Source organism: Emydura macquarii, unplaced genomic scaffold (genome assembly GCF_026122565.2).
Source record: "Emydura macquarii macquarii isolate MOO-44397 ecotype Brisbane River unplaced genomic scaffold, CSIRO-AGI_Emac_v2 contig_3530, whole genome shotgun sequence".
Taxonomy (NCBI): Eukaryota; Metazoa; Chordata; order Testudines; family Chelidae; genus Emydura; species Emydura macquarii.
Window position 1 is genome coordinate 10,505,176 of NW_027133667.1, and position 14,311 is coordinate 10,519,486.

The window sequence follows — 14,311 nt, forward strand, 5'->3', positions numbered from 1 at the left end:
GATGTGAAGCACCACATTTCTGTTGCTAACCCACTTCTGTTTTCTTTGTACCATACTGTACCCTAATTATTGATCAGCTTTCATCCACTGGTTCCTAGCCACGTGGTCTTCTTTCGTATGGTGTAAAAACCCAGCAATGTGAGATGTCCAAGTCTAGGTTGATTGCCTCAGGGGACATAGAGTGAATGGCAGAGATACCACTGGGGACATTGATTGAGAAGGCATTCCATAGTTTTAAGTTTTTCTGTCATCACAAATAGGATAGTATCTCAGTCCCCACTTATGGAAGAGGTAGGTACATCTGCCATCTGATGTGTGGGTGCAGTTCAAAATGGACCATATTTTACATGGGAGTGAAAAGCTGCTGGGCTCTTTGGTTGGGTTCTTGATGAGATGTGTGTTTTGAACATCGATGTCCTTCCATCTTGCTTGCAACTGATCCTTGGGGGAAACCCCAAGTCTTCGAGATCTTGCACTGCAAGCCAAAAAGGTTTTCTGGGCTTGGGTTGGATTCCCGATATGTTGTATAGGTCTTCGTGTATTGGAAGATTCTTATTTGCTCGAATATGATGGGATTCCAGAAAGATTCTCACATCATAATGAACTTGGAGTGGGTGGATGTGTGGTCTTCAGTTAACAGAGAGAGCTGGAGACAAGCTCAAAATTTTCCTGCTATGAGAAGAAAACTATAACAGCCTGATAATCTCATGGAGATGGCTGATATGAAACAACACCTGACCTGAAAATTTTCTGTTTCTTTTTTCCGTGAGAGATGTATTTAAAAATCTTATGCACTCTGCTGCTCTAATCTATGCCCCTAAGTAAAAAATGCAACAGACTAATTGCATCTTCTGTTCACTCTAATGCATTTATAATGCAGCCATTGCTGTGGAATCTTTAATCTCTATAGACAATTTGAAAGCAACAATTAGAGAAGATTTTTTTAAATAGATTTCCAAGCAACTTGATCACTTCCCAGTTCCCTCTTCCCCCACTTTTAATCATCTCTCATAATGTATTCTAGCCAGTACATTGCCTTCTTCTGGTCCCTTTTGTTTCCCTTGTACAGCAACTCAGAGTAACCCAATTGATCTGCCTGTTTGAATAACAATGGATTTCTTTAGTAATCCTCCTTAAAGATGAATGCAATCGCTGTTAGGTTACCAGCTAGCTCTGCTATGTAAGATGATCTAACTCTTTCCTTAGGTTTCTTCCCTTCTACACCCCTTTGTGGGCATGCCTTTCTGAAGAGCAGCAGCACCTGTTCAGAGATGTAGGGAACTGCTGTCCCTCAAGGGCAGCCAGTGTGCTGACAAGTTGAATCGTTTATTTATGTGCTGTGAAGGAATAATTATGACTGGTTCATATCTATACTGCTATAGGGCATTCCAGCTTCCTAATATAATTAGCAGTATTGCAAAATATGGGCTACAGCCTAGTTCACAAATAAAAACATTTAATAGACTGTCCGGACTTTCCTTTTGGACACGTGTAGTTCACAGCCAGAACTTGGCTCACGGTTTACATATCACAAAAGGGTGAGGTTAAACAAGAGCTCACATGCCATTTCATGTTACAGTGAGGTGGTCTTGCTAAAGATCTGGGACATCAGAATTTTAATGATAGCAGACAGATGTCATAAACAGTAATTTGGGTTTGAGTCTGTGAATAAGGGTTTGCATTATTTCTGTACAGGATCAAGGAAAAGCTGTCTGAAAACTCTTATTAAAACACAAATGCCTTCAATAATGGAAAAGAGTCCATTTCTTTCATTGTGAATGTTTTTTGGATTTTTTAGTTTGTTCAAGTGTGACAATCTCTCTTCAAAATACAAGCAGCAGAGATAATGTTTAAAGGTCTCCAGTTCATGACATTAACACAATGTACTTTCAGAAATGAATTTGCAAAAGAAATATTAAAGCAATGTTTTTATTTTTGGTTTCTGTCTTTACATTTTCTCTTTTTCTGGATTTTTGTTAAGCTCTTGGGAAGGTGTGTGGTTTTTTGTTTTGTTTTTTTAATTAGCTAAATGTTAATCCCCTGTGCTGTTGGAAAGAATAGAAGATCCCTTCACTTCATGCACACATGTCAAGTCAATCTGTCTCTATTTTTGTGTGTGTATGAGCCTCATTTTGGGTTATTCCACACATTCACTTGTATGACAATCTATTTAGTCTTGAATGGGTGAGATCCATCCTGATCTTTATAAACTTTCAGGCTACTGAACTTGGTTAAATGAGTGGGAGAAGAGAGGAAAAGTGGGCATATTCTTTTAACATTGAGGGCCTAGTAATTGTATTGATTGAAGGTCGTAAACAACTCCATGTCCATGAATTTTCATGTGAGAGTGTTTCAAAGTGATTGACACTACAGAGTAGTATTCCCATAAAATGAAGAAATTGAACTGAAGGGAAGAGCTTTTGTTAAATGTATACCCTATATTTACTCTGACTCAAATCTTTATTTTACTGATGTTTAAACTCTTTCAAAGTAATGTTTCCTCCTCCTGCTACTATAGCTTAATATATTTCTCTTTATTTTTCATTCATAGGTTCCAACTATGGGAGTCCCCATCCAGCTCATGCCAACATGAATGCCAATGCAGCTGCAGGGCTTGCCCCAGAGCATATCCCTACTCCAGGGGCAGCTCTGTCCTGGCAGGCTGCTATTGATGCTGCCAGGCAGGCCAAATTGATGGGTAGTGCTGGCAATGCAACAATATCCACAGCTAGCTCCACGCAGAGGAAACGACAGCAGTATGGGAAACAGAAAAAACAGGGTACCACCACAGCTACGCGTCCTCCCCGGGCATTGCTGTGTTTAACGCTGAAAAATCCCATCCGGAGGGCATGCATCAGCATCGTCGAATGGAAATATCCTTTTTGATATAGTCACATGGAAACCGGCAAGTTGTTACTGTGCATTAGACACATTGCATAAATGTGAATAAATAAATCCATTAGGCTGATGGGCACCTCTGGGAATCTAAAGTGGATGAGTAGTCTCTGATGAGTTCATTGAGAACAGTTGTTCTGAAAAAGTTTAGGCAACTATACTAGGCTAGAGTCTTGACTGTAATCCAGCATATCAGAAGCCAGCAAAAGTTTTGCATGATGGAGATAAAAGGGTCAAATTCTGCCCTTACAAAAACATGTGCAATTTATGCTGAAATCAGTTGGGGCTGTGCAAGGGTTTCTGAGGGCAGAATTGGACTTATATTATGTGATTGATAGCAATGGATCACATTCTTTTCTCAGTTACTCATGCTTCCCCTATTGTGTAATTTAGGGTATGTCTGCACTGAATTAAAAACCTGCAGCAGGCCTGTGCCAGCTGACTCGGGCTCACTGAGCTTGGGCTGTGGGGCTGTTTAATTGCAGTGTCAACTTCTGGTCTCTGCTGCAGCCTGAGCTCTGGGACCCTCCCACTTCACAGGGTCCTAGAGCCCAGGCTCCATCCCAAGCCCAGAACTCTACACTGCAATTAAACAGCCCTGCAGCCTGAGCCCCACAAGCCTGGGTCAGCTCGCATTGGCCAGCCGCAAGTTTTTAATTGCAGTGTAGAGACACTCTTAGAGAATTTGGTGGAATGTGATTCAAAATTCAAGAGCTGTGTAAGTCAGGTGCCACACTAAATAGTATACTCCTTTGCATCCTGGAGAGGAAAGAGGATGGCATAGAAGAGTGAAACATGATAAAGTGCTGTCTGTAATTGGGCCAAATCCTGCTCACTTTACTCATGGGAGTAATTCCATTGACACCACTAGGACCATTCACATGAGTAAAGTGAGCAAGATTTTGCCTATTACCAGGAGCTTGGCAAGAGAGAGAATAGGGAACAAGTGTGTGACTTATAGCATAAACAAACCAGTAAAAGTTAGAGAGTGGGTGTCTGGATCTAGTAGTATGAGCAAGGGGCAGACAATCATATGATAGCTATTACCAAAGTGACAGAACAGTAGAATTCAAGGGCCCGATCCTGCTCCCCTTGAAGTGAATGAGAGTTTGGTCATTTACTTCAGTAAGAGAAGGAGCAGAACCTAATTTACAATAGAGCTTTATTTTGTAAAGTGTCTGTCAAACTGTATCCCAAATCTTTTAGGAGTGAAATACAAATTAAAATACAAAAGAGAACTTTCAAAACAATATAAATCAAAACTAAACAGAAATGATGATTGTGAGTAAATCATTAGCTAAGCAGGGCTGTTCAGTAAATCCCAGGGACAAGACAAGAGGATGAGGGCGGGAAGCAGGGTTGGGATAGGCTTTCCAATGAAGACAGTGAAGAGCTCAACAGAACTCTATGATGATGGAAATTGAATGATGGTTTTTCAGATTTGATGTGCTAATTTAGATGTTGCTCCCAATGAGGTTTGGTGGGACAAATGTAAAGATGGAAAAGAACCCAGCAGCATAAACCTGTTAGATCTTGCTGAAACAAAATCTTTTTCAGATGGTGAACATGTTAAAAAGGCCCAGTCAATAGGGGTTCATAGATGTACTTAGCATCTACTGGCCTATTCCTTCCTTTTTTGGCTGCTAGTTCTTAATTCCTTTGATTGGTTTCACTACTTGTTATCCCTTCTGACACAACACTAATGCTTTTAGCATAAAATGATGGATGGATGACTCGGGGGGGTCTAACCTGAATATTGGTTTACTTGCTGGCACCTCAGTAACCACACATCCTTAGGTAAACCTCATGAATGGATGTTTGACAAATGAATAAGATCAGTGTTGGATGAAGGGATTCATGTGTCGTAAAACAGGATGGAACACTGATGAGATCTGGAGAGGATCAAGCAATGTAATCAAATCAATCTAAACTTGCTGGTGCTCGATTTTTTTGCTTATTTTATTCTTTTAAGCGAGTAAATAGAAGGATTTTTTTTTTCTACCAAAAACTACCCCTGGAAATCTTGTGTTTACAACCACAAAACATTTCAACATCATCAGAGGGTTATGATGAGATTTCATCTTATTCTGGATTCTGACGATTCCCACTTATTTAAAATTATTTAGAAGGGCTGGGATTGATGTGCTGAACATTGAAAGCCAAAGCACACAGGATGTTAAGTAAATATCAGATGTCATTAATGGCCTTTTTATTTTACTATGCTGTGATTTGCAGCTTTTCACAAAAGAAAAAGTCCAAGCCTACAAAGCCTTACTTCTGAGATCCATCTGGTTACATACACACAAGGGCTCCCATTGTAAAAGATATAGTAACAATTATTAAAGGGGTGCTATCAAGGTTGTTAGTACTAAAACTTGGCCTTTGAATAACTGGGAAGTTGTATTCTATTGTACCTTAAAGTTTCCAACCATGTACTTTTTATATATTTGGAGTAAAATCCTGGCCCTGTTGAAATTCAGTGGGAGGGCTCCTAGTCACTGCTGCTTCCATTGTCTTCAGCAGGGATAGGATTTCACTCTAGTCCTTGCTTTAGTGCAAAATTTAGACACTGACAATTTACATTTGGCTCCAAATTTAAATTTTGTAAAAAATAAGCTTTTATAAAACCTAATACCAATGTAAATGTTTCACAATTAAAAAAAATTCCAGTGAAAAGGTTTTTAGACAAAGTAAACGTGTCTGCAGTGATTGAAACCACTGTAGTATTATGATCACACAAGTAAAACTGGCAATAAATAAAAGTTAAACCAACTTTGGTCTTGATTCTTCAAAGGCTTACGCATGTATTCAACTTTAACACTGAGAATCATATCCATGTCTTTGCAGAACTGGGATCATAATTGATCACCCAAAGAGAGAGAAAAAGTAAACAAAGGGCATAAATAGTGACAAATTGAATTAAAAAAATTCATTCAGTTTCATTAATCTAAAGTTTTATTAGTAGCATACAGTAGGTAAAGAAATGTTTGTTTGCAGTATTTAATTTCTAAACTGACACTGTTCCTTTCAGAGAAAAACCTTAAAAATAGCAGCAGCAAGAATTTAGGTGTTGATTAGAGCTGGAATAAACTATTTCATCTGAAAAATTTCATCACTAAAAAATGAATGATTTAAGTGCCATTCATAAAATTGGAGGTGGTGCCTGTATTCCTCTTCTATTCAAGCCCAGAGATTAGAGCACTCACTCAGGGTATAGGAGACTTGGGTTCAAGGCCCTCTTCTGTCTGAGATGGAGCAGGGATATGCACTTGAGTCTCCTACATTGCAAGTGAGTGTCCTAGCCATAGGGCTATAAGATATTCTGGCCTGGGTGTCTCTCTCAATGTCTCCTATTGAAGCTATGTACCACTTTGTATAAAAACTTCTTCATTGGGCCAGAGATGTGAGAGCAACTCTATAGTTTGGTGGGTAGGGCACTCACCTGAGAGAGGGGAACACCTGGGTTCCTGTCCCTGCTCTAGTGACTATTTATACAAGGTGGAAAAAGTTCAGCAGGTGAGATTGAGACCCTCCTACTAGCTAGGGCATTCATCTGCAACGTGGGAGACCCAAGTTCAAATCCCTGCTCGACATCAGGCAAAGGAGGCATATCCCAGGATGTGAGAGAAGCAGGTCAACCACATCCTGGGTAAATGCTCTCAACACTTGGCTATTCGGTAAAAAGAGTGAGAAGGTCATGACTATTTCCACTTATTTCTCAACTTTCTGAATGCCTGAAACTGAATTTTGTTTTGATCAACTTGAAATAAATGTTTTCATTGTTTTGTTTGTTTCTCTGAAAACTGAAGCATTTCAGTTTGGCTAGTGAACCAAAAAGGTGATTATTTTCGCAGCTCTAGGCCTGATACTGCAAACTTTTTATGTACCTGAGTGGTCCTATTAAGATCAATGAGTCCACTCATGCGTAAAGTTAAGCATGATTCCAATCCCATTCTATTAAAGTCAGTGTAAAGACTCACATTGGTTTCAGTGAACATTGACAGGGCCCTATATGCATAAGTGATTGTACGATTTGGGCCTTACTGTACACCCCAAAAGTTAAATTTTTTAAAAAGTGTGTGTGTGCGCGATGCCAGGGAGCTGAAATGCCCCAACATTGGTTCCCTGGCATAGCATGCATTTGGCTAAAAAGTTTCCCTGACACATTGGATACTCTGTCACTTGTTTTGCATGTGAAACCAATGTAAACAAAAATTAAATGAAAAAATTCTATTCCAGCAAATAGATTTAAAAAAAATGTATGTCCATCGCTTGAATCCTTGAGTTAAGATCTGCAAAATGAAAACTTTAAGACAAGCACTTTTTGCCTTAACAATCTTGATCATGCCTAACATTTGGTTAAACACACACGCGCGCGTGCATGTGCACACACTCTCTCAATTCCTTTTGAGATCAAGACTGAGAAAAGAGACATTGTTAAAGAGAGATGGCAACATATTTGTTACAGATTGTAGTGCTTCACTGAATGTCTCTGAAATGTGAGGAACAGGGTTGAGAAATGCTGAACTGCTGTCAAAAATAAAATATATTAATATGTTAAAATATATAGTCCTCAATGAGAGCTGTAAATGGACAAGAGAAACTGTATCACAAAAGGAAAGAGAGGTCCTTTCTGAATAGGCATTTCTATTAAAATAGAACAACTACACATGAGGGGAAAATAAAGTAAAATTCAGTCTAAATAAAAGAAGAAAAAACGTTTAAGAAATCTGTGTTTACTCTGGCACGCGACTGGCCTACACTGCTTTTGACATATTAGGAAGAATCTTGGCTGGGACCTCCTAAAAGCACTTAAATAGGCATATGTTTCTTTTCAAAATATAAGGGGCTTGGAATGTTTTATTTAAACAGAATTCTTATAAATCTTTTTTTTTTTATTTGTGCGTGTGCATTTCAGAATAACTTCCTTAACTCCATTCCTCAGACCATTTGAAATAATTATTTTACTGACTATTTTTGCCAATTGTGTGGCCTTAGCTATCTATATCCCCTTTCCAGAAGATGATTCCAATGCCACCAATTCCAATCTGGTAAGTCCTCACAGTTGTCCAATTTTACTATTTCGTAGGCCTTGTTTAAAAACTGACTGGAGAATCTTTTGGGAGCTAAGGGGAAAATAAGATATGTAACAGCTACGTACAACAGAAGTGTGGATTTTAGTTTTGCATGCTGTATTGCTATTTATTCATATTAGCACCTGTCTCATCAAGGCTTGTTGTAGGAAAGAATATTCCAAAAAACTGAGAATCCTTTGTGTGGTGGTTTGGTTAGCAAATCTTAGTGTGTTGTAAAAGTGTATGGTAAATTTAAACTGCAGGTGTTTGCACAGAATATCTTTAATTATAGATTGTTATGCCTTTGTTTCATTAAGTGCCTTTGTTTCATTAAGTGCCTTTGTTTCATTAAGTGCCTTTGTGAAATTGATATGGTTCTTCTCTCAGGTGATATACAGCAGCACAGCTTGGTGACTAATTTCTAGGAAGCTCATTAATGTTTGCATTCCACATTGGGACTTGTGTGTGTTTGAAGGATTTTTTTTTTCCTTGGGAAGATTGCTTTCCCTCTGTTTCCATTGATGCAAATGCCAGTATTTTGGGATAGGTTGTCCATGGAAAAAAGGAGTGTTTACTTTTGGCTTAGTGTGAAGTCATAGCAAAGAACTCTGTTAAGGCAGACCACAACACAAAACCGAGGTCTGGAATGCAATCCACCAAATCAGAATAAAACCTAGCCCTCCCTCTGAAAATATTATGTAAACAAATCTAATGATCTGATTGGGACAGAATGAAGAGAGAGTAAGACTTGAGATATTTCTTCTTACCCCAGTTGAAACTCAGTGGCATGAGAGAACTTTTGGACAGACAGAGTGGGGAAAATAAGGGCTGTCTCTCCTAAACAGAAGCAGCTGACATGTATGACTTGTTAAAAACTTCATTCTATTCTCTGGGGAACTGGTCATTTTGATGACATATTCTCTTGAAGTTGTCTAAAACAAGTTGCAGTAAAAACCAAAGACTTCAGAACATTCCTGGAATATGGATCATGGGTAAAATTTTAAACTTACTTTTTTGCTTTGAGAGAAAAGGCTGGTGAGGCAATACCCTTTATTGATATTGGTAATACCCAAGAAAAGATAGTACCTCACCCATCTTGTCTCTCTAATATGCTGGGACCAATATGGCTACAATAATATTGGAAACAACCTTCTTGCTTTGAAACTTCTTTAAAAAGTTAAACGGGGGGAAAGTATGCGCTTGTTCATATGTTTTCAGCCATTTTTCATTTAGCTTCAAACCCATATTTGGTTTTCAACAAAGAAATTTGTGAGTTGTATAATTATCTATTGCTATTTTTCCTGCTGTCAGATTGGACCGTTGGAATCAGATGCTGGATGATGATGATGGTGTTTGTGGGTGTGTGTGTGTGGGTAATTTAATTTAACAATAATATATGTCCCTTCCAGCAATGGACATCTTGTAATAAAAATAAAACAATAATTTGTGTCTTATACAAACAGGAATATCCTTTATTGACCATTATAATAAACAGAATGCTGTTTCCTTGTCTACTATACATTTTGATTTGTAACATTAAAAGGTACAAATGAAGCAGATTTGACCTTTTAATTTAATTGGAGTACTTTAACTTGATCCTATTCCAGATCTGAGCTAAATTGGGCTGAGGATACTTGTCTTATTTCAGCATCATGAAATTACTGGTTAATGGCAACTGAGAAGCATTTCAGACAAACTTTGGTAACAGGATCAGGTAGGCTGAAGTTGGCCTGTCTGGGATGATGATTGACATTAAGCTGAGCGGCTGCCCTGTTGAGATCTGTTGCACACATACAGTTCCTCTGTTTAATATCTCACCTCATCTCATGACTGTTCTATCAAAACACCTCCACTTATTTGTAGCTGATATAATAGAAAATATGAAAATTCCTAGGCATAGGTTGGTAAAAGGTGTCCACTCGGGGCTAGGTAGAGATAATTCATTTATCTGGACAGCTGATCTAGAGTTAGGGGAAATTTTAAAAATTAACTGTTTCCCTATATCCTGTTTTGATCTCAACAGGATAACAATTTAGTATGTCAGTAAAGATGCACATGGTAGGTCAGGTGTCCAATGGAAGTAAGGTGGGGTTTCATTCAGTGAAGGTAAGGCTTTACTCTGCATTATGTGCTGGATCCTGGAGCTCTGACTGCTCAATGCCTCTTGTCATGCCCCTTGTAAAAGGTGTAGTCCATTAAAATGCTCTTTGCTGAATTAAGGTTTCAAGTTGCATTTGAGTCAGTACAGCAGTTTCACCTGTTAAAACTTTGCTTTCTCCCACAAGGTGATGTGCACAGGTTTTAATATTTGTATCCAAGAATTAAAAAAAATAAATTGCATAACCTATTACATACAAACTGCATTCCAAAATGCTTCACAGAAGTGTGGAATATAAGTAGTTAAATATAAAGCAATAGCTGAAGAAGAGTGGAGCTAAGAGGCTCAGATAAGGGTAAAAAGATGTGTTCAGCAGAGATTTGGAATGAGATGGAGAGTTGATGGAGCACAGAGGTAGAAGAAAATTGTTTCAGAGGACATCAACTGCAAAGGAGTGGGCTCTTGCACTCAAATAGCCAAATTGTGTGGAAGGGACAGAGAAAGAAGGGCTTTAAGTGGAGAGAGGAGATTATAAATCAAACATACCCTTGTTCTAAAACCACATGTATTTTGTGGATTGCTTTTGCTTGATGCAAACACTCAGCTGTCAGTTTATTTTATTTTTTAGTTTAGGAGTCTAGAACCTCAAAGGATTATTTCTGCAACAGAATGGGGGTGCCTTATTTCACTGTGGGAATGTTAATATTCTGTGTAGATGGGTATATATAGTGTGTTATCCCTTTCCTTTTTTAAAGAGTCAGTCTGATTAAAAGGAAGCAGAATGTGTCCAACTGCCCAGGGAAAATCTTCATTTGGGTTACAAATCTTGCTTCACATTCACTTTGCAACTTAATCTGGGGTATGAGGGGGGAAGTGGAGTGTTACTATAGCAACTCTCCCATCCCGGACATGGAGAACCTTCTTCAAGAGACACATTACCCAGTATGTGATGTGTAACAATTCCTTTTTTACAACATTCAAAGGAGAAAAACATCTGTTTTCCAATAAACTGGCACACTTTCCTCAGGCTGTGAATGTTCCTTTTCTAATATCTCATTGTCACTTTTAAAGCAGCTTTTTCTCTTGGGATGGGGGACAATTCAAACAATTTTTAAAAAAGTTAATGGTGATAAGGTGGCTTTTGGGAGAGGAGGGAGTTGTGGACTGTGTGAGGGGCTTCTTTTCTTCCACCAATGCCTTTCTTTTTGTGTAAAGCAGAGCAAAATGGTGGCTAATACAGTTTCACTGAATAATTATGATCTGGATGAATTCCACTTGTGAGGGTATGAGATTAATCAAAATTCAAACAAGACATATATGTACGTTCCATAAGAGTCTTGCTCAGAAGGACATACATCTCACTCTACATGGATAGTATTCACTGACACACATTCACACACGCCCCCTCTTTTTATCATCTTTGCCATTATGTACGATACCTTCTCAACACTAAAGTTAGGAACATACATATGACTTATACGCGGGCTACAATAGCACAGACTCCTACCATCTGAGCTAAAAGAGCTAATCTTCATAATATATTAAGATGTTAATATAGGGTCAAGAGGACACAGATGAAAAGTTCTGGTTTCATCTAGTGAAGGGCACTGGTGTATATATATACACTAACCAGTTCATTACTATGTTAATATGGGACTTGCTATCCTGGATTACACTAGCAAATCATTTTAACTGGGTGTGTGTAGTGATGTAGACTGGGCTTTGGAGAGTTGCCCATAAGGTTGCTAGGTTCCTGGGGCTGGTTGGAAGACCCCTCCCTCAGAGTTCCCCACAGGTATAAATTTGTTTGCTGGGCGTGGCTCCTACAGGCTCCTGTCACCCTCGTTCTTAGACTATCAAAGATGCACAGTATCATCACCTAGTGGTGCTGATGCACCATGCAGACAGGGTTCCCCCAAACAAGTTCCATCAGCCCTGCTGTTAGATAGCTCACTCTTTCTGCATTGAGCATGAGAGATTCCTGCAGTCAAACAAGGAGCCAGGAAAACAGCCAGTGTGTAGCTGCCCTTCTTCTTCAATCCAGTAGCAAAGAAAGAAGAGTGAGTCTCTCAGCCCATCACCAGTCAGGCCCCAGAAGCCAGCAGGTTGTGCCCCAGGTTGCAGCCAGTTTAGTTCTTCACTTCCCCTTAATACAAGCCCAATTAAGGGGAATTTTGGGGTGAGTAGCAAGAGTGGATGAATACTGTTGAAGCCAATAGGGGACGGGAGGGGAAAAAGAGTTGGAATGCATGAGCACCAGTGACATGAAACTGGAGAGCAGAACTGAAGAGCTTTAGGAATGAGGGACACGGAACTGATTGATTGACTGGGTAAGGACAGAACTGATTACGTGATTGAGAGGGAGCTACAGCAGATAAATTGGGGAAGGAAAAGACAATAGTGACTTGTCTGGACATGGGGATACTGGGTAAGAACTGATGGGAAGGAGCATGCCACACTGATTAACCAAGGGGTAGTGAGTGTGTATACAGCTGAACTGAATGGGAGACAAGGAAAATGGATTGTGGGGGAGCATATGATGAATATTGCTGAGGCCACCTGGCACCTGCCAGTCAAGCACTGCCTCTAATTCAGTGTTTTTCCTTCAGGAGAGGCTAGAGCTGTACCTGTTTCAGAGGAAGGCCAAACTTCCAAATCACAAATAGTCAAATCATATATACACTTCTTATATTCCAGAGTATTTCTGTATTTACCAAACAGGCATGCAGTGGTCATAATGACACTCAAAAGGATACTGAGGCATAAAATGGAATGACCAGATCTTTTCATAACATTTTATGGTACAATTTGCCTGGTGTGAGGAATACTGGGCCAAATTCACCAGTGCACACCCTGTGCAATCCTAATCAATGGACTGACTTTGGCCCATTGTCTAGTTTAATGTTAGAACTATTTTTCCAATACAAAATCTTTGACTATGTTCATGGACTTTTATCAATTCTTGAATAGCTTTTGGGCATGGTGAATATGCTTATTTTTCATTTCTTCCTTTTTTGTGTGTGTGTGACCATACAATGCATATGTTTTGTATAGTTTTTTTTTTTAAATTTAAAGTATATATGAAAGGTCACTCTTTAAAACAGCAGACCTCTGTGTTTGTAAATTTGGGATCTGAGCATGCCACTGATTTCAATGAGATTAATATCAGGACATTGAAGTCCTATAATTATAGAAGTATGAATGTAACGTCTACAGTTTTCATATTTATTTCCCCTCCACTTCGTGTTCACTAAAAACCTATTACACACACATATGGAAGGAAATTGTATTAAATGCAAAACCACTTTGGAACAAATGAACTCCACTAAGGTTTTGCTTAAATTTACAAATGAAGAAAGCTCACACACATGCATTATTGTGTGCAGAGAACAGTGCTGTGCATTCTCTCAGTGTAGTCAGGAAAAATGAAGCTAGTTTGAGGGGAGTTAAAGTTAGCTTGATGAATTGCTGTAACTGAAATGGAGTCTTTGTGCTTGTTATTCTGGGCAATTATACATTAAAAACAGAGATAATGCACCTTTAGGATAAAACTATAGGCTGCCTAAGACAGGAAGTTGAGAGGGACATGCTTCTATTATTTTACTGGCAATTGCAAAATGGCACACCTGGTCAGTGTCACAGCATAGTGATAACATAACTAGGTTAAAAGACCAAGGTTTGCAACACATTCCATGCAATCTGGCTCACTCGATTATTTATGCCTTTGGATAAATAGCAGGAGAAAATTCATTGTGGTGTTTTGATGGCCCAGCTTTCCCTCCCTTGTTCTTTTTATAGCAAGGAAGTCCTGTGCCACAGTGGTTAAACTAAACATTCATTTTTATGTGTGTTTACAGCTGGATGTTACCTTTTGACTAACTTCTCTCAACTGAAAAATGCCCCATTGGAGCAAGAAAGATGGGATTTATATGTGCCTGCCAGAGATTGTGTCAGCCTGTCTGCTTGTGAGTGTGCCTGCCTGTGGAAAGTGGCCTTGCCTATAAGATAGAGTACAAATGTGTGTCTAGTCTGCTGACTGGTGATTACTTTTGTATCCAAGTGAATGGATGATGTTTGTACAGAAAAGAAGAAAGTAGGTTTAATCTTTTTTTGCATTTTATTAGATACACTATAGATGAATGGATATAATACCATGGCTTGATATATTAGAAATCCAGATAAGAACAAAAGAATGGCCATACTGTGTCAGACCAATGGTCCATCTAGCTCAGTATTCTGTTTT

At 38.9% G+C, this 14,311-nt stretch overlaps 1 protein-coding gene across 8 annotated transcripts in view; it reads left to right on the plus strand.

Moving 5' to 3' along the window:
* Positions 1 to 14,311, plus strand: part of CACNA1C (calcium voltage-gated channel subunit alpha1 C) — a 648,228-nt gene that overhangs the window by 99,217 nt on the left and 534,700 nt on the right. For all 8 annotated transcript variants that reach the window (XM_067536222.1, XM_067536225.1, XM_067536223.1 and 5 more), the window contains exons 2-3: positions 2,552 to 2,873; positions 7,841 to 7,946. In XM_067536222.1, the coding sequence (XP_067392323.1) occupies positions 2,552 to 2,873; positions 7,841 to 7,946 (428 nt within the window). The remainder of the gene's footprint in view (positions 1 to 2,551; positions 2,874 to 7,840; positions 7,947 to 14,311) is intronic.